The sequence below is a fragment of the Mobula birostris genome, chromosome 14 (genome assembly GCF_030028105.1).
Source record: "Mobula birostris isolate sMobBir1 chromosome 14, sMobBir1.hap1, whole genome shotgun sequence".
Lineage (NCBI taxonomy): Eukaryota > Metazoa > Chordata > Chondrichthyes > Myliobatiformes > Myliobatidae > Mobula > Mobula birostris.
Genome location: NC_092383.1, coordinates 93,068,978 through 93,089,693, shown reverse-complemented (window position 1 = coordinate 93,089,693; position 20,716 = coordinate 93,068,978). Strand labels below are relative to the sequence as shown.

Below are 20,716 nucleotides of genomic sequence, written 5' to 3'. Positions count from 1 at the left end.
ACTGAAAGACCAAGATAGGTGGATGTGGAGAGAACATTTCCTATAGTGGGGGAGAGTAGAACCAGAGGACACAGCCTCAGACTAGAGGGATGTCCCTTTAGAATGGAGATGAAGAGGAGTTTCTTTAGCCAGAAGGTGGTGAATCTGTGGAATTCATTGCCACAGACGGCTGTGAAGGACAAGTCAATGGATGTATGTCATTAGGTATATTTACATGTAACAAATAAAGGTAGTCTTAAAAAAAATTAAAAGCTGATATTATTTCTTTTAACAGGATCTTCTGGAGTAGAGAAAACTATTTTGAAGTTACAAGATTCTGTTCTTGCCAAACAAACATCACTTTAGTTCTGTAGAAATGCTGCTGCCTCCGTTCGGATGTTCTCGGAAAATTAAACTCTGATTCGACAGCAGGTGCAGGCGATGTGATACTTTTATGAATGTGGTGTATCTATATCTACACTCAACGTGGGACAGCTGTCCTGGTTCACTGGAACTGTGAGGAGAGAAGAGAATTGGTGTTGACCAGAGATGTCTTCATTAAAGAAGGGGAATCTTCTGTGATTTTTTGATTTTGATTTCTTTTCAGAGCTTTTTAAAATCTCCTTCTGGGTACACAACACTCTAATGGGCTTATTTTTATATGACCTGCCACTTTTGGGGAAAAAAAAAAGGCCTCACTAACGAACATAAACTTTTTTTTTGTCTTGGGACTAGTAATGTGACAAATTAAATTCACTGGGTGAATTCATAAATAGTAATATAGCTTGGAGCCCCATTGAATCCACAAACCCAGTCAGAATTCTACACCTAGGCTTGAAAAGTGGCATTAACTTCAGCAGTCCTTTTCACAAAACTACTCAACATGTTGTGCCACATGTTTGGATTAGTGGTCTTGGAATTTCTTTCTCATAACAAGCTTTTAATTAGGAAAGTTAAACCCTGAAAAGCAACGATCACATAGGAACTCTGTTATAGAGATATTGCTCTATATACTTGACATTAGAGATGCACATATTGATATATGAAAACTAGTTCAACAATGTATTAAATCAGACATACTGTTTTAATTTACCGTTTGAAAGTGTTATACTTAAATCATGAAGAAGTACTTAATGACAGCATTCACATTTAGAGTCAATCCTAATCAATTGTCAATTGTAATTTAATTTTAAATTAAAATTGAATGCTTGTGTCCTAGCCTGCTGCACTTTTTTTTCCTGTTTCTTTCATTGCTGGTGAATATATTTTTAAAGAAGTATTCAATAACCTCAGAGCAACACACAAACGCGCGCGCACACACAAAATGGCGCAGGTCAGGCAGCATCTATGGAGGGGAAAAAACAGTCGATGTTTTGGGCCGAGCCCCTTCATCAGGACTGGGAGGGAAGGAGGGATAAGCCAGAGGAAGAACGGGGGAGGAGGAGGAGGAGTATAAACTGGCAGGTGATAGGTGAGGGGGGGGAAGTGGGGTGAAGTAAGAAGCTGGGAGGTGATAGGTGGAAGAGGTGAAGGGCTGAAGAAGGAGGAATCTGATAGGAGAGGACAGTAGGCCATGGGAGAAAGGGGTGAAGGAGAGAAACCGGATGGACATGATGGGCAGGTGAGGAGAAGAGAAGGAGTGAGAGGCGAACCGGAATGGGACTGGAAAAAGAAGAGAGAAATGGGGATGAAAGGAGAATTCAATAAATCGAATAATATCTGATTCATGGCCCGAGTGCCTCTCTGACAATCCACTAAGAGTATGAATCTTTCCAGCTGACATTTGTCTTTAACTGGTTCAGTGCTAAATTGGAGAGCCATGTAAAATTGTTGTGCCTTTTACTTTTAGTGTGTTATCTCAGTGCTATTTATTTTGAAGAAGTTGCAAGTTAATTGAGTATATACATTAATTTGGGAAAACTTCTGGGAATACTCTACAGCTGTTAATTTATTTGTTAACAATATTCTACACTTACACCTCTTGAATTCGAAAAGCTTTAATAACGAATCAGTTTCTTGCTTTTGAAGATGATATTGAATTGTTCTTTGCTTTGTGCTGCCCATGTACATTGTGAATGGGAAGAATGGAAATGTCTCTCTGTGAATCGATGTCGCAGTATACTTACCCATAAACTCCTCCAAGCAAGCAAATGCTCTGATTGTGCATGCAGTTTATGAGGTGACGGAGGCTCTGAAACTTCAGAACTGTGATCTTAGAAGGGGCTTTCCACCTTACGCATTTATTCATGGCTATATTTGTTACTTTTGTCTGTGTAGGGAAATGTGATGATTTACTGCTGTCCAATATAAGCATCACTGTATGATTCAAACTTTGAATATTCTTCTACTGGATTTAGACCTATGCAAGCTTCATCATATTATTGTTATGCTTTGCACATTGGGTTTTGTGCATAATTTTGCTGCATGTATCTTCCCATAATCTTTGTTTCAACTTTATATTCTGTCAGTGAGCAAAATTCTGGTCCTCCAGAACCATGGTATTAAATGTATGCTTATGGTGTGAGCAATCTTGAATTAAAAAAATAACTTATTTATAGAACACAGTTCATACAGACAATGTAATTCAAAGTGCTTTTCAATGGGTAAAGTGCAAACATGAAAAAACAAAATGATATTAGTTAAAAACAAGGTTAAGTAAATAGGGTTGAACTGGTGTTTGAAAGTGTCAACTGAGTCTGCATCCCTTATAGTTTTAGGCATTGAAATTCCAGAGTTTATGAGCTTAGTTCAAAAAAACTGACCTGCCAATTTTCTTTTGAGGGAGATTGTTTAAATTTAAGAGATAGTGGAAGAAACTCGATCAGCATTGTTAAAAGAAAGTGATTCTGTGACTCACTCTGGTCGCAGATTATTAAGAACCTAAAAATGAGTAAGAGACCTTTAAATTCAATTCTAAAAGATACAAGAAGCCAATGCAGAATAGTTAGTACAGGAGTGATGAGCTCTCTCGTCCTGGTTTTGGGTAAAAGTTTAGCAGTGGTGTTCTGAATGAGTTGAATTTTCAATAGATTGCTTTGAAAGGCCAGTAAAAAGAATGTTGAAAAATATAATTTCTAAACAGCCCTGTTATTGTAGTCGTTTATTATCCAAGTAGCAGCGTGAACACCAGGTCTGAGGGAATTTCCATCATGTTTAGAGCTGCACCAGTCTGATTCCTGAGCATCCTTGACCCGAGGCCAAGTACAACACTTGCAATCCTCACTGAAGACCATTTTCTCAGCACATTCCTCGAGGATGGCTACCTGAGCACGGCGGTAGAATTTGGTTTGACTTGCTGAGTCCCTCCGTGCACCATCCTGGATTACAGATGGAACCCAGGTTGGGGTCAGGCTCAGCTCTTCCCAGCCTGGAAGAGAAAAATGTAGATTGATTCACTTACAGTTAGCTTCACACCAAAATAGGAATTGATTCCATCAGCAGATAGCTGGTGTGCTGAGGATAGTAAACAGCAAAGGGTCAATATCTTTAAACACGAAATCCAGAGCGTCACATGCACAAAATGCTGGAGGAATTCAGCAGGTCAGGCAGCATCTAGCACCTCCGCTCCATCTGCCAAAAGCAGAGCTTACTGGTGGCCAAACGTTTTAATTCTGATTCCCATTCTGACACGTTGGTCCGTGGCCCCCCCTTGTGCCAAGATGAGGCACCCTCAGGGTGGAGGAGTAACACCTTATATTGTATAAAAGTTGCCCATCCTCTGGGTCCCCTCTGCCTTGTCTTTCTTCCCAGACCTCCTGTCCCATGATCCTCTCGTATCCCTTTTGCCAATCACCTGTCCAGCTCTTGGCTCCATCCCTCCCCCTCCTGTCTTCTCCTATCATTTTGGATCTCCCCCTCCCCCTCCAACTTTCAAATCCCTTACTCACTCTTCCTTCAGTTAGTCCTGACGTAGGGTCTAGGCCTGAAACGTCGACTGTACCTCTTCCTAGAAATGCTGCCTGGCCTGCTGCGTTCACCAGCAACTTTTATGTGTGTTGCTTGAATTTCCAGCATCTGCAGAATTCCTGTTGTGTACACCTTATATTGTGTCTGGTTGACATACAACCTGATGGCATGAGTACAGATCTCTCCTTCTGGTAAAAATAGACCTGATGGATTTGACTGGTTTCTCCATTCTCAGTAGCCACCAGTATGCTGGAATTAACATTATGGAGATGTGGTCAGAGAGGCCTAAATGGGGGTGCAGGGTGGTTTTGTAAGTACCGCGTCTGTTTGTATAAACGTGGTCCAGTCCGTTTGTTCCCCTCGTGGCCATGGTGGCATATTGGTGGAATTTGGGTAAAATGTCCTATAGGTTAGCATGACTGAAGTCTGAAGAGACCAGCTGAATGGTTGCTTTGTAGAGAGCTAATAAAGCTCTCCCAGTGTGCCCTTGGCGTTCATACTGGAGGGGATGTAGACAGCGATGATGAACACAACAGCAAATTCCCTGAGCAAGTAATGTGATTGGCATTTAATTGTAAGATATTCAATTTCCCCTGAGCAGTGACTGCTAACTACAGATGAATTGTGCACCAAACTTTGTGAATTCCACCTCCTTTGGATTTCCCCAACAGGGAGTTCTTGTTTACGCAGAACAGAGCCATCCCATGATCAATCTGACCCTTCCCTCTCACATAACCTTCCATTCTCTATCATCCAAGAGTTTCTTAAATGCCCCTAATGTATCTGCCTTTACCACCTCTGGAAGGGTGTTCAATGCACCCACCACACTCATTAGGCATTTCCACCCTGGGGAAAAGGTCTCTGGCTATCCAATCAATCTATGCCTCTTATCATCTTGCACACCTCTATGAAGTCACCTCTCACCCTCCTTCACTCCAAACAGAAAAGCTCTAGTTCGCTTACCCTATCCTCAGAAGACATGCTCTCTAATCAGGGCATCATCCTGTCTAATTATTACACATTCTTTCTATAATGGGATGGCGAGAACGGAACATCGAATGTTGGTGTGGAATACACTGAGTTCTGATGCCAACATACCTCTAATATGTGATTTATATACTGAATACGGCCTTTATTTCCTGTGGAGCATGAAGAAAGCTCACCTCTGCCCCAGGATACTGACGGACTTTTACCACTGTACCATTGAGAGCATACTCACCAACTGCATCTCATTGTCCTATATTGGACTGCAAAGCACTCCAGCGTGTGGTGAAAACTGCCCAGCGGATTATCGGCACCCAATGGCCTACCATTGAGAACATCTACCATAAACGCTGCCTGGGCAGGGTGAAAAGCATTATCAGGGATGCATCTCACCCTAACCATGGGCTTTTTACTCTCCTCCCATCTGGTAGGCACTATAGGAGCCTCCGCTCCCGCACCAGCAGGCACAGGAAGAGCTTCTTCCCTGAGGCTGTGACCCTGCTGAACCTCACATCACAGCGCTAAGCAGTATTGCATCCATATTGTACTGTCTCAGTACTTTTATATTTGTGTGCTGTAGCACTTTTTTATTCACAGTTATTTTGTAAATAACACTATTCTTTGCATTTCTGGTCAAATGCTAAATGCATTTCATTGGCTTTGTATCTGTACTCGGCACAATGACAATAAAGTTGAATCTAATCTAATCTAATCTAAAAGTCTTTGTAAAATCCTCCTTTGTACGCATAATCCCATCTGATAGTCAACAGAGGAACACCTCAAGGATTTGTGCTTAGCCCACTGCTCTACTCTCTCTACACTCATGACTGCGTGGCTAGGCACAGGTCAAACACCATCTATAAATTCACAGGTGACACTGCTATTGTTAAAATCTCAGACATCTATGAGGAGGGGTACAGGAGTGAGGTAGATCAGCTGATTGAGTGGTGTCATAACAACAGCCTTGCACTCATTGTCAGTAAGACACTCCAGTCCTCACCGAGGGATCAGCAGTGGAAAGGGTGAGCAGCTTCGAGTTCCTGGGTGTTAATGTACTCAAGGATCTGACCTGGGCTGAACACGGTGACGCAATTATGAAGCAACTCCTCTTTGTTCAGGTAACACACACAAAATGCTGGAGGATCTCAGGTCTTGGACAGAAACATCGGCTGTTTATTCCTCTCCATAGATGCTGCCTGACCGACCTGCTGAGTTCCTCCAGTATTTTGTGGGCGTTGCTCTGGATTTCCAGCATCTGCAGAATCTCCTGTGTTTATCTTCTACTTTGTTAGGAATTTGAGGAGATTTGGTAATGTAGCCGAAGAATCTAGATTTGGAGTTAGAGGGTTTGTTCGTTCATAATGTGCTGTGTCATTTCCCTGTCCCTAATCACCAATCTGACCTCTAGTTTCCTCTTGTCACTGTGCTGAGTGTTGCTGGGCAGTGTGCCTCATCTGGCTGAAGGGGCCTGTTCCACACTGTCTCGTCATCATCACTATCTCGACTTGGGCAGCCATGGTCCCTCCATCACCATGATTGTCCTTGGCAAGTTTTTCTACAGAAGTGGTTTGCCATTGCCTTCCTCTGGGCAGTGTCTTTACAAGACTGGTGAGCCCAGCCATTATCAATACTCTTCAGAGATCATCTGTCTGGCGTCAGTGGTGGCATAACCAGGACTTGTGATGTGCACCGGCTGCTCGTGCGACCACCCGGGGAGTAGAAGGTAGTAAAGCAAAATCAGGTTTATTATCACTGTCATATATGATGGGAAATGTCTTTCTTTGCGGCAGCAGTACAGCGCAAAGACCTAAAATTACTACAGTACAAAATGTGAATCAAGAAAGGAGAGGGAACTTAAGGTCCAAAGACAACGTTGTGTTTATTGTCAGGTGCACCAGTCCATGTGTGCACAGGTGCAATGAAAGTCTCGGTGCAGCAAGGCTTACTTCTGCAGAGCCATCTCAGGGGCAAAGTGGCAATTCGGGACCAAACCTGACTTACTGGAGGATGTTCGACAGCTGTGACAGGGCTTGAGTGCCATCACCTCCTGCAAAGTGAAACCTCGCAACATAGGTGGCAACAAGGCTTCACTCCCAGATGAACACAATGCCTCCTGTGCTCACTTTGACCATCAAAACAGGGAGGAACACTCAGTGCCCAGTGTCAGTCTTTGAGGCTGACGTACCTTCAGGAGGGTGAGCTCACGAAGAGCATCCAGCCCAGATGGGGCAACTGGCTGAACACTAAAGACCTGTGCTGACCTGGAGAGTTCACTGAGATCTTAAACCTCTCACTCTGGCTATCATCCAGGAGCACTCGTCTGCTGTGCTGAAGTGCTTTGAGAGGTTGATGATCAAACATATCAACTGAGAAGGACTTGGATCCACTCCAGTTTCCCTACCGTCACAACAGGTCCACAGTAGATGCCACCTCATTGGCTCTTCACTCAACCCTGGAACATCTGAACAGGAAGGATGCATACATCAGGATGCTCTTTATTGGCTATAGCTCGGCATTCAATATCATCATCCCCTCAAAACTTAATCAATAACTTCAAGACCACCTTGTACAATTGGATCCTCACTTCCCTAACTTGCAGACCCCAGTCAGTTCAAATTGGCAACAACATCTCCTCCACAATTTCCATCAGTACAGGTGCACCCCAAGGCTGTGTGCTTAGCTCCCTGCTCTATTTGCTTTGCACTTATGACTGCGAGGCTAAGCACAGCTCCATTGCCACATTCAAGTTTGATGGCGACACCACTGTTACAGCGGATTCAAAGGTGGTGATGAATCAATCAGTATACAGGAGGGAGAGTGAAAATCTGGCTGAGTGGTACCAAAACAAGAACCTCTTACTCAATGTCAGGAGGGGGAAACCAGAGGTCCAGGAGCCAGTCCTCATCAGGGGGATCAGAGGTAGAGAAGGTCAGCAACTTTAAATTTCCCAGCGGTATTATTTTGGAGGACCTGTCTTGGGCCCAGCATGTAAGTGCAATTAGATTTAGATTTAGATTATGAGGACACTCAGTCCTCATTTATTGTCATTTAGAAATGCATGCATTAAAAAATTATACAATGTTCCTCCAGTATGACTTACGGGGGAAGCACAGCAGTGCCTCGACTTCCCTAGAAGTTTGTACAGATTTGACATGACATCTAAAATTTTTACAAACTTCTATTGATGTATGATGGAGAGTATATTGACTGGCTATATCACAGCCTGGTGTGGAAACACCGATGCCCTTGAACAGAAAATCCTAATAGAAGTGGATATGGCCCAGTACATCACGGGTAAAGCCCTCCCCACCATTGAGCACATCTACAAGAAATGCTATCGCAGGAAAGCGGCATCCATTGTCAGGGACCCCCTTCATCGGGACTGGGTCTCAGCTAGAAACGTTGACTGTCTATTCCCCACCCACAGAGCCCGCCTGAGCCGCTGAGTCCATCCAGCTGTTTGTGTGTTGCTAAGAACCAGTCTGGAACATATTTGGCACAAACTAAAGATTAGCTTTATTTGTCGCATGTGCATTGAAACTTTGAAACGTGCATCATTTGCATCAACAACCAATACAGTCCAAGGATGTGCTGGAGGCTGTCTGCAAGTGTCACCGACTACGTTACCATGGTGAGACCCAGACTCTGCAGTGATTCAAAAAGCCATTCTACTCCTTTCAAGCGTAAACACGAGGAATTCTGCAGATGCTGGAAATTCAAGCAACACACATCAAAGTTGCTGGCGATCGCAGCAGGCCAGGCAGCATCTCTAGGAAGAGGTACAGTCGACGTTTCGGGCCGAGACCCTTCGTCAGGACTAACTGAAAGAAGCGATAGTAAGAGATTTGAAAGTGGGAGGGGGAGGGGGAGATCCAAGATGATAGGAGAAGACAGGAGGGGGAGGGATGGAGCCAAGAGCTGGACAGGTGATAGGCAAAAGGATAACTTCGCTGTTTGATTTAATGACTGACTCTCCTATAGAGGCGGGAGGTCCCAAAGGTTAATGTGTCATCAGAGTGCTTACGGTGGTCTAGCAAAGTGTGTGCGTATGCAGAGAATGCCGTGGAAAATCTGCCTTGCAGCAGCACTACAAATACAGAGCATCAGATAAGCAGCATCCACAAGGAAAATGTAAATCAAACACACTTTAGCAAGAAACAATGCAATTAGTACAAATAAAGTCTATTTTAGTGCAAAACGATCACCAATGTTTAGAAAACAAAGAAATTCTGCAGACGCTGGAAACCCAGAGTAACACTCACAACGCAGTGGAGGAACTCAGCAGGTCGGGCAGCATCTGTGGAAGCGATCAGTCAACTTTTGGTCCGGAACCCTTCGTCAGGGGTTACAGCCCGAAAGTTGACTGATCGTTTCCACAGATGCTGCCTGACCTGCTGAGTTGAACCCTGTGGCCTTGTTTAAAAGTTCACATTTAGGATCAGTTACCACTCATCTGAACCTGCTACAGGTATTAGCTTTGTGTCTTCACGTTAGGATGCCTAATAGAATAAACAAGATATGATTAATAACTCGTGTAAATTACTAACATAAACTAAATGCCTGAATCCTGGAAACAGACGTATTCTCCAGTGAGATGAGGACCTTCACTTGGCACGTAGTCCCGTGAGGGCCTTCACTCCGCCCAGTTCGCACTCTGCGCATCTTCAGCGGTACAGCATTAGCGCTCTCTAGTGGCTGAAAGTCCGCAATTCCCAGCCAATGACTGATGGAGTTCACCTCGATTCTACAACGTACGGTGCTAACAGAGTCCATGTGTTCTACCGCAAAATACTTGAGCCATAAGACATGGGATTGGAATTAGGTCAATCATCCCATTGAGTCTGCTCCACCATTCCATCACGGTTAACTTATTTCCCCTCTCAACGCCATTCACTTGCCTTCTCTTCGTAACTAATCAAGAACCTAATATGATTATCGCCGCTTACATTTTACCCCAAACATAACAGTAATGTAAATTAAACTAGTAAATATGTTCATTATGGTCAGGTGCTGTGAAAATATAAATACATTTTTAAACACAAGAGATTCTGCAGATGCTGGAAGTCCAGACAAAGCATGTACAAAATACCAGAGGAAGTCTGCAGGTCAGGCTGTATACTCCTTTGTCCATTCGTCCCCCCCCATCCCTGCCCACCGATCTCCCTCCTGGTACTTATCCTTGTAAGCAGAACAAGTGTTACATATGCCCTTACACTTCCTCCCTTACTACCATTCAGGGCCACAGACAGTCCTTCCAGGTGAGGCGACACTTCACCTGTGAGTCGGCTGGGGTGATATACTGCGTCCGGTGCTCCCGATGTGGCCTTCTATATATTGGCAAGACCCAACGCAGGCTGGGAGACCGTTTCGCTGAACACCTACGCTCTGTCTGCCAGAGAAAGCAGGATCTCCCAGTGGCCATACATTTTAATTCCACATCCCATTCCCATTCTGACATATCTATCCACGGCCTCCTCTACTGTCAAGATGAAGCCACACTCAGGTTGGAGGAACAACACCTTATATTCCGTCTGGGTAGCCTCCAACCTGATGGCATGAACATTGACTTCTCTAACTTCCGTTAATGCCCCACCTCCCCCTTGTACCCCAACTGTTATTTATTTATTTATTTATTATTACTAATTTGTTTTTCTCTTTTTTTCTCCCTCTGTCCTCTCACTATAACTCCTTGCCCATCTTCTGGGCTTCCCCCCTCCCCATTTCTTTCTCCCTAGGTCTCCCGTCTCATGATCCTCTCCCTTCTCCAGCCTCATATCCCTTTTGCCAATTAACTTTCCAGCTCTTAGCTCCATCCCTCCCCCTCCTGTCTTCTCCTATCGTTTCGGATCTCCCCCTCCCCCTCCCACTTTCAAATCTCTTACTATCTCTTCTTTCAGTTAGTCCTGATGAAGGGTCTCGGCCCGAAACATAGACTGTACCTCTTCCTATAGATGCTGCCTGGCCTGCTGTGTTCACCAGCATTTTTTGTGAGTGTTGCTTAAGAATCGAAGTTTTATGCCGAGACAGACTGGAAACAAAGGGGAAAGATGCCAGGACAAGAAGATGGGGCGAGGGGAAGGAGTACAAACTGGCAGCTGACAGGTCTGGGTGAGCACATGGTCGAAGAGTTAGAGATCACTGAGGGAAGTTGTGAGAGAGGTCTCACTGAACTCTCTTCAAAGAGAAGATTTAAATGTCTTCAGGGTAAACAAACCTCAAGGAGCCTTGGCGTTAGGGCAGGAAATCATAAACACAAGAAATTTTGTGGATACAGGAAATCCAAAATGCCGGAGGATCTCAACAGGTCAGGCAGCATCTATGAACAAGTTCTTATCAGTGTGGAGGAACAACGGGATCTTGGGGACCACATGTATAGATCCCTTAAAGTTGCCACATAAGTTGATAGAGCAGTTAAGGATAGTGTGGTGGCCTTCATTAGTCGGGGGATTTAGTTCAAGAGTCCTGAGGTAATGTTGTAGGCTCTATAAAACTCTGGTTAGACCGCACTAGGAGTATCGTGTTCAGTTCTCGTGACCCCATTATAAGAAGGACATGAAAGAGATCCTGTGGAGAGGCTGCAGGGGAGATTTATCAAGATGCATCCTGGATTAGAGAGCATGTCTTACGAGGAGAGGTTGAGCAGGCTGGGGCTTTTCTCTTCGGAGTGAAGGAGGATGAGAGGTGACTTGATAGAGGTGTACAAGAGGCATAGACTGGGTGGACAGCCAAAGACTTTTACCAAGGGTGGAAATGGCTAATACCAGTGGATTAAATTGATTGGAGGAAAGTAAAGGGGGGGGTGTCTCTATCTCTTTTTTTACATAGAGAGTGGTGGGTGGGTGGGTGGTAGAGGCAGAAACATTGAAGAGACTCTTAGATAGGCAAAGGGATGAAAGAAAATTGGAAGATTGTGTGGGAGGGCAAGGTTAGATTGATCTTGGAGTAAGTTAAGAGACTGGCACAGCATTGTGGGCCAAGGGGCCGGTGCTGTGTTGTACTGAACAGTGGTGGTAGTAGTGTAGGAACCAGGCGCCAACTCATTGTCTCTGTGTTGACCACCCTCACTTCCAGTTAGGGGTATGTGTCACGTGGGTTTGGGTGGCGGTGAAAATAAACGAAGGTAGTCATCTGTTCGCCTGCACAGAGAGAAAAGGAGCACACACTTTTTTTTATTGACCTTTCGTCCTTGCTTGAATTTGATTCGATTACGCTCGTCTTGCTTGTTTTTGTTTTACATCAATTACGGAAGTGTCAAATGAAATTGCGGTTGGTTTGTAATAAAGGATTAAACGTACTTTCTCGACTTGGAACTCGGTTAGCTGGGAGCTCATCAAACCGTGTGATACTCCCTCACTTCACCTGTCAGAGACTTATAGTTTGTTTGATTGAGAGCATCCTGACTGGCTGCATCACTGCCTGGTATGGGAACTGTACCTCCCTTAATCACAGGACTCTGCAGAGAGTGGTGCGGACAGCCCAGCGCATCTGTAGATGTAAACTTCCCACTATTCGGGACACTTATAAAGACAGGTGTGTAAAAAGGGCCCGAAGGATCATTGGCGACCCAAGTCACCCCAGCCACAAACTGTTCCAGCTGCTACCATTCAGGAAACGGTACCGCAGTGTAAAAGCCAGGACCAACAGGATCCGGGACAGCTTTTTCCAGCAGGCCATCACACTGATTAATTCATGCTGACACAACTGTATTTCTATGTTATATTGACTGTCCTGTTGTACATACTATTTATTATAAATTATGATAAATTGCACATTCAGACAGAGATGTAACATAAAGATTTTTACTCCTCATGTATGTGAAGGATGTAAGTAATAAAGCCAATTCAATTCTTCCTCTCTGTCATCAGATTTCTGAATGGTCCATGAACCCATCAACACTAATTTGTTAATCCTTTTTTTGCACCTTTTTTGGTAATTTATACTAATTTTATGCCTTTGCACTGTTCTACTGCCACAAGATAGTATATTTCATATCATAGATCAGTGACAATAAACCAGATTCTGATTTCTGCTTTACTTCCCCTTTCGCCGCTTTATTTATGTATAGAGTGGACAGTCTGAATAGTATGTAGACTGCATTTGTTCACTGTAGTCTGTATGTGTGACAATGATAAGTCTGTCATGGTCTGGTCCGTGAAGTCCACGTTCTGGTTCACGTCCGGTCTGTGGACTCCGGACTCCAGGTCTTCTGGCTGTCCCTTGTTTCAGTTGGGCTTAATCATAGGCACCTGATGCTCATCTTGGGGCTGGGAATATAAGTGGCCCTAGGTTCGTCTTGTCAATATCCTGTCTTTGCCTCTGTGGGGTAAGTCAGGCTGTCTTTGCCATTACACTGCGGTTGGATCTGTCCTTTCCTCTGTTGGATAAGCCAGGCTGTCTTTGCTATTACCCTGAGGCTGGACTGTTCCCTTCCCTTCCCCTTCCTTCTGGAGCCTTGCCTGCAACCTTGTCAAGTTCAACCACTGGAGTAAGACTGGAGCCTTGCTGTGTCAAGATAAGAAACTGTCTGTCATTGTTTGGAACTGTCTCTCTGTGTCCTCGCCTTCGCTAGGTAGGTCCAGCTTTTTGCCGCTACCTTGAGTTGGAACTGTCTCTGTGTCCACGCCTCTGCTAGGTAGGTCTGGCTGTTGAGAATTGTCTTGTTGCGTTCAGCATTCTGTGTAGAACCCCGGCCCCAAGTCCTGTTCCCAAGGAGGGATCCAGGCTCTGTGTTCCATGTCCCTGTGTTCCTGTCTCTCAAGTCCAAGGCTCCATGTTCCTGTGCTCCAGACCAAGGCTCTGTGTTCCTGTCCTCCCCAAGACCAAGGCTCTGTGTTCTGCATTCCTGTCATCCCATGTCCAAGGCTCAGCTGTTCCTAAGTACCAAATCAAGGCTTTGTGTTCTTGTCCTGTCCATCTGCTTCGTCCTGTGCTGGAGTTCCCTCATCCTGCCCAGGAGTCTTTTGTTCTGTCCTGTCCTGTAGCCTTGCCTAGTCCTGTCTCCCAAGACCACGTCATGTCTTCGCCTAGTTCTGGAGTCTGAGCCCGAGTCAAGACCCAGGTTTTGGGTCCTTGTCCAGTCTCCGGCTCAGAGTCCAAGCCCAGGCTCCTAGTTCCCAGTTCCTTGTTCTGGTCCCACTTGCCTAGCCAATGTCCTAGCCCAAGTCTGTGTTCTTGTCCCAGCTCTCTAGTCAAGTCCTGTTTCTAGTACTGCACTTCAGTGCCTGTGTCTTGCATTTGGGTCCTGTCTTCAGCACCCCGTTTCCCCCCCCCCCCCCATGCCATTATGACAAAGTCTATTAATAATTGTTAGGAAAGATATGCATGTGGACTTCCTGATGGAAAATGATCCAAATCAAAGACCGTAAACAGAGAAGGAGAAGCTCTCTATATGGATCAGGTGGGAACTTAAATAATATAGTGCAAGATAGCACCAATAAAATATATATTTCATAATGCAGATGGAATACAGTGTGGGGAAGTGCACCTTGGTAGAAGGAATAAAGGAGTAGACTATTTTCTAAATGGGAGGAAAATTCAAAAATCTGATGTGCAAAGGGACTTGAAAGTCCTCATGCAGGATTCCCGAAAGTTTAACTTGCAGGTTGAGTTGGTGGTGAGGAAGTCCAATGTAATGTTAGCATTCATTTTGAGAGGACTAGAATATAAAAGCAAGGATGCAATGCTGAGGCTTCATAAGGGATTAGTCAGACTGCACTTGGAGTATTGTGAGCAATTTAGGGCCCCTTATCTTGGACAGGATGTGCTGGCATTGGAGAGGGTCCAGAGGAGTTCACTAGAATGATCATGGGAATGAAAGGGTTAATGTATGAGGAGGGTTTGATGACTCTGGGTCTGTACTCACTGGAGTTTAGAAGAATGAGGTGGGGATCTCATCGAAATCTATCGAAAACTGGGAGGCCTAGACAGAGTAGACTTGCTCCATCATTGAAATGTTCCCACAATCAATAAACTCATTTTCAAAGACTCTTCGTCTCATGTTCTCAATATTAATTGCTTATTCATTTATTATTATTGTTTCTTCTTTTTCTATTTGCACAGCCTGTTGTCCTCTGCACTCTGGAGGAACGTCCTAGTTGGGCAGTCTTTCATTGATTCTGTTATGGTTATTGTTCTCTCGATTTAGTTTAGGATGCCCACAAAAATGAATCTCAGGGTTGTATATGGTGACATACATGTACCTTGATAATAACAGTTACTTTGAACATGAATGTCCTAGCCTGTCCAGCCTCTCCCTATATTATTACTCAGCCCCTCAAGTTCTGGCAACTTTCTTATTCATCGGCTATACACTCTTCCCAGGTTAATGACATATATCCTTCAACCAGGCAACCAAAAGTCGCTCAATACTCCAAGCGTGGCTTTACCAATGCTGTATCCTGTACAACCCCAACAAAATCCTCCATCCCGCCCCCGCCCCCCACCCCAGCAGGATAAGTGAACCAATGGTACGGTACAGGGCATCACAGTAGTAGGTCCAATCACAAACAAGAGAAAATCTGCAGATGCAGGAAATCTGAGCAATCTTCCTTCCTACAGTGGACGGGCTGAGGTGCACCGAGGCCGGGACGGGGGATCTGTGGCAGGCAATGAAGGTAAGTTTCAGATCTCTGGGCATCCGATTGGGAAGCCAGTGATGTGTTCAGAACCATTTCTCGGAGCGACACGATGAAGAGCGGACCGTGCGGCAGGGATGGTGTGGTGTCATTAATGAATCATCCCTGGCAAGGAGGGGTGATGGTACGGGGGCATCTCAAATGTGGCTTGAGGCTGGTACAGGGACAATACCAACGTGGGGCACGAATCTGGGAGGGAATGGATGGGGATCCAGTGGGGATGGGACAGAGATCTGATGGGGACAGTGATCTTGTGGGGGCGGGAGGCGGATCTGGTGGGGGGACGGACAAGGATCGAATGAGTACGGGACCGGGTCAGTGGGGACGGACAGAGATCGAGTATGACCGGGATAGGGATCTACTGAGGATGCGATAGGGGATCTACTAAAGACGGGATGGGGGAATCTAGTGGGCATGGGACGGGACAGAAATTTGATGGGGACATGGATCAAGTGGCGACGGGACAAGGAAATTTGGTGAGGACGGACAGGGATCGAGTGGGAACAGGACGGGGAATCTAGTGGGGACGGGCAGGGGTCTACTGAGTACGGGACGGGGCATCTGTGATATGCAGCGAAGGAACGTTTCAGATTTCTGGGCTGTCCCGATTCTAGACCCCGTCCGGTTCACCGAGCTGCGGGTGGACAGAGCACTGCCGGCACTCTGTTCGCTTGACGCATTCGCTGCCGGCGATGGCGGTAACCAACGCGTCACCCGGGCAACGAATTGCGACAGCGCAGCGGCAGCGGCAGCGGCGGCGGCAGCATGGCCAAGGTCTGGGCCGGGGAGCTGGTCCGGGCCCTGGCAGAGTCCTGGCGCCCTGCGGGTCTGACGCGGAGAGATTCCCCTCTTCCAGCCCGCCGGGGGATTCCCTTCTCCTCTCTCGCGGAGCTCACTTCCTCCGATCACCATGAGTGCGGAGTCCTAAGTTTAAACCCAGAGACTGTCCACCCACCTCTCCTGGGTGGTGACTCCCACCCACTACTTAAGAATGCAGTGGATTCAATCCCAGATATCCAGGACCCTGGCACCCGGGAGGCAACCATACCATCCAGGAATCCTGGTCTCGCAACAGAACCTCCTGTCCGTTCCCCTAATTAATGAAACGCCTATCACCACAGCTCACCTCTTCTCTCCCTTCCCTTCTGAGTCACAGAGGCAGACTCAGTGCCAGACCCCACCCCTAACACTGTCCAAAATGATATACCTGTTGTTGAGGGGGATGGACACAGGGGCACACCGCACTGGCTCTTTAACCCCTTTCCCCTTCCTGACTGTCACCCAATTTCCTGTGTCCTGCAGCTTGGGTGTAACTACCTCCCTATATTCCTATCTATCAGCCCCTCAGCTCCCCGAACACGGAGTTCATCCCGTTCCATCTCCAACTCTTTAACGTGGTTCGTTCGAAGCTGCAGCGGGATGCACTTCCCGCAGTCGTAGTCGTCAGGGACGCTGGAGGTCTCCCTGCCTTCCCACATCCCACAGGAGGAACATTTCACTATTCTGAGCAGCTATAAAGGGGGGGGGGGAAGCTATTCTTTCCTTTGCTTTTTTTTCTGACAGAAGCCTCTCTTCGTTTGGTACAGCTTATTGTGAGACGATGCTGTACCAGACCAGACTGACATGACCGATGTCAGGATGGTAGTGTAGAATTGCACCAGTATGTTCTGGGCAAGGAAAAGAGAATCTGACATCTGTACCAGGGGACTCGGGGTGCTGTAGTTAAATCAATAATACGGAGTAAGTCAGATATATTTAAAACATTCCCCTTTCATTATAAACCAATATCCTTTTGTTCTAGACCTCTGTCCTTGGAAAAAAAAGGCTGCAACTATCTACCCTAACTGTGTTCTGCATAATTTTATCAAACTCCGTCAGATCAGCGTCCTTCTCCCCAAAGAAAACAATCTCAATTTAATTCGTTGCTTGTAAACAAAACCCTCCAGTATTGGAAACGTCGCCGTGCCTATCACGGTTTCTGTAGTGTAGCGGTTATCACGTTCGCCTCACACGCGAAAGGTCCCCAGTTCGATCCTGGGCAGAAACAGTTTTGACTCGTGATTCAGTTTCTCACGTATTTCAGCCGATCTGCCCGGTTAGTGTAACTTTTGGGGTTGATTGGGGTTTAATTCACTCCGCAGACTGTGAAGGGTCACTACTCGTAGGTCTGCTCCAGGTGCTCTGGTTTCCTTGCAGATTCCAAAGGCCCCCACAAAATGCTGGAGGAACTCAGCAGGCCGGACAGCATCCATGGAAAACAGTACCGTCGGCGCCTCGGGCATGAACCCTTCGGCAGTGTCTTGTTTGTGGGTGCGTATCACAAGTCCAGGTTATGTTACTGCTGACACAAAGCTGACAATCTCTGAAGAGTATTGATAATGGCTAGGGTCACCTGTCTTATAAAGAGACTGCCCAGAAGAAGGCGATGGCAAACCACTTCTGTAAACATTTGGTCATGGACAGGAAGAAAGAAGAGGAACTCTGCCGTTAACGTGGGCACAGGACAGGGCTGCTGTCTGGAGACTCGGCAGAACCTAGTGGGCATGGGACGGGACAGGAAGTTGATTTGGTGAAGGTCCCGACCGGACTGCCACTCCTAGCTAGCCATTCGGGGCTGGGGGGAGGTTGGAGGGGAGACGGGATCACATCAGCCTGGTGGGGTTGGGACATGCTCCTCCAGCCAAGGGCTCACCCAAACACCTCAGCAGCAAGGAGGGTGGTCCAGTGCAAAGCTAACGTCTCTGCCCCTGCATCGTGTGTGGGTTCGCCTCTCCCTGCACCAACACTCATCTGCTCTTCTCTCCTGGCTCTCCGGTTTCGAGGATGTGTATCAAAGGTTTCTTAAATGATTGTGAATAAAGCGACTTCTCGGAAGGGGGAGGGGGCAGATTAAAAACAGACGGAAGACCATGATCGCCCACGTCAAACGGCATATAATGATGATGACTGTCAGTAAGTTGTGGGCACGCGGAGGGGACACTCACTAATCCACACCGCCCACCCCAGGTATTTATTAACCTGGGAGTTAAGGGGATAGCCCAATAGATAAACGGCAGTGAACATTTGGAATACAGTAATTACCGGTTACGGACATGGAGTTAATAACATCAAATGCGAGCGGTTTGTGGTTCTTGGAACGGTGAGAGAAATGGAATTATTTTGAAATTCGTTCCTGGATGCTGTTACTGATGAGACCACCGTTTAATGGCCACTTGTCAAAGATATTTAGTGTAATTGAGTGGTTTGCAGGCAATTTCATTCAGTAGCTAAATGTAAGTTACACGGCCGTCAACAGGTCAACGCAGAATACACTGTCTCCGGTACAGCATATGGTTCAATAGGGCCTCGTCAATGTGGCCCTTATTTCCGCCTCCGCCAAAAGCGTGTCCCAGGCAACGTTGATTATTCAGTAGCAAAAACCCAATCTGCCGCAGCTAGTCATAGTCATAGTCATAGTCATACTTTATTGATACCGGGGGAAATTGATCAATAAAGTATGACTATGACTATGGACTCAGCAGGCCAGGCAGAGGGATGGACGAGACCCAGCATCAGTCCTGACGAAGGGTCTCATCCCGAAGCGTCGACTGTACCTCTTCCTAGAGATGCTGCCTGGCCTGCTGCGTTCACCAGCAACTTTGATGTGTGTTGCTTGAATTTCCAGCATCTGCAGAATTCCTCGTGTTTAAGTTAAGACCAGTGGTATTTTCCAAAGTCTGGATAAATGGCTGTAATTCCAAGAAACACATTTGAGACTATAGTTAATTGATGAGATTAAAAAGATATGGATGACTTAAGAAATTTAAACCCTGAAATGGAATGGAAATGTTTGAGTCAGTGGATTGGAATGAAGGCTCCACTTACACACACCTTCATACATGCCAGTCTGCAACAGTTCTGCACGTTCATTTACATTATTCCGTATACTGCATCATTCAAATATGACACCTTCAGTCCTTTATTCACCCTTTTCGCTTCTGTCTGCTTTTTACATTGCAACATCGCGTTAACTGCAATTTTGCTCTGTCAACAGCCTCTTCTCACTACACATCGCTCTGTTTGTAAGTCCGCTACTTCATCTTCGCCACTATTATCCGATACCTCTTACATTTAAGTATAAGCAGCTCAGGCACAAGTCACACCATGCTGAACCTTTTAATTCCTGACTTTGTCTGAGGTCTTACCAACATCTGCCTCCACAACCTCTCCACTAACTGTTTTGGTACTCTGGTTCCCATCCCCTGCAACTCTAGTTTAAACCTCTCTGTGTCGCACTAACAAGTTTTCTCACTAAGAAGGCTTAGAATTAGAATCCCCTCTTCCTTTTCAGATGCAAACCGTCCCTTCTATACAGGTTCCACCTTCCCTTTGAAAAGAGCCCAATGATCCAAAAATCGTATGCCCTCCCTCTTACACCAACTCCTTTGCCACATATTAAACTGTAAAATCTTCCTAGTTCTGAACTCACTTTCACGTGGCAGGGGTAGCAATCCTGGAGGTGCTACCCTTTATCTTGGCACCCAACTCCCTGAACTGCCTATGCAGAACCTCGTCACTCATCCTACCGCGTCCTTCTCTCCAAAAAAAACAATCTCAATTTAATTCGTTTCTTGTAAACAAAACCCTCCAGTTTTGAAAACGTCGCCATCCCTATCACAGTTTCTGTAGTGTAGCGGTTATCACGTTCGCCTCACACGCGAAAGGTCCCCAGTTCGATCCTGGGCAGAAACATAGTTTTGATTCTTGCTGCTGTATCCCAAAGGAGAATGTGATTCAAGCAACACACATCAAAGTTGCTGGTGAACGCAGCAGGCCAGGCAGCATCTCTAGGAAGAGGTACAGTCGACATTTCAGGCCGGGACCTTTCGTCAGTCCTGACGTGGCCTGCTGCGTTCACCAGCAACTTTGATGTGTGTTGCTTGAATTTCCAGCATCTGCAGAATTCCTGTTGTTGGAGAATGTGATCCGAACGGTCTCATTCAGCTGTCCGAAGATCTCGCCGCAAAAACAAAACATGGGATACTCCTGTAGTTCACCGTAGCGGTTAGCGTGACGCTTTACAGCCGGCAGCTGTATAGTTTGGGGTTTCATTCGCTCCGTTGGCTGTTTAGTTCTCCCCATAGGTCTGGTCCAGGTTCTCCGGTTTCCTTGCAGATTCCAAAGACGTGCTGTTTGAGTGCCGGGGTGGAGGTACATTTTAACCATTTAATGGA

At 46.0% G+C, this 20,716-nt stretch overlaps 1 protein-coding gene and 2 non-coding genes across 3 annotated transcripts in view; all 3 read left to right on the top strand.

Annotated features, from left to right (window-relative positions):
• Positions 1-1,207, top strand: part of LOC140210111 (sortilin-like) — a 65,397-nt gene extending 64,190 nt beyond the window's left edge. Inside the window, exon 20 of the mRNA XM_072278953.1 lies at positions 275-1,207. Coding sequence (XP_072135054.1) covers positions 275-289 — 15 coding nt within the window. The 3' untranslated portion in view covers positions 290-1,207. The remainder of the gene's footprint in view (positions 1-274) is intronic.
• A 16,270-nt stretch (positions 1,208-17,477) lies between these two features.
• On the top strand, positions 17,478-17,550 carry trnav-cac (transfer RNA valine (anticodon CAC)). The gene has a single exon. It is a non-coding gene; the product is annotated as a tRNA-Val (tRNA).
• A 2,611-nt stretch (positions 17,551-20,161) lies between these two features.
• trnav-cac (transfer RNA valine (anticodon CAC)) lies at positions 20,162-20,234 on the top strand. The gene has a single exon. It is a non-coding gene; the product is annotated as a tRNA-Val (tRNA).
• Positions 20,235-20,716: the final 482 nt, after the last annotated feature.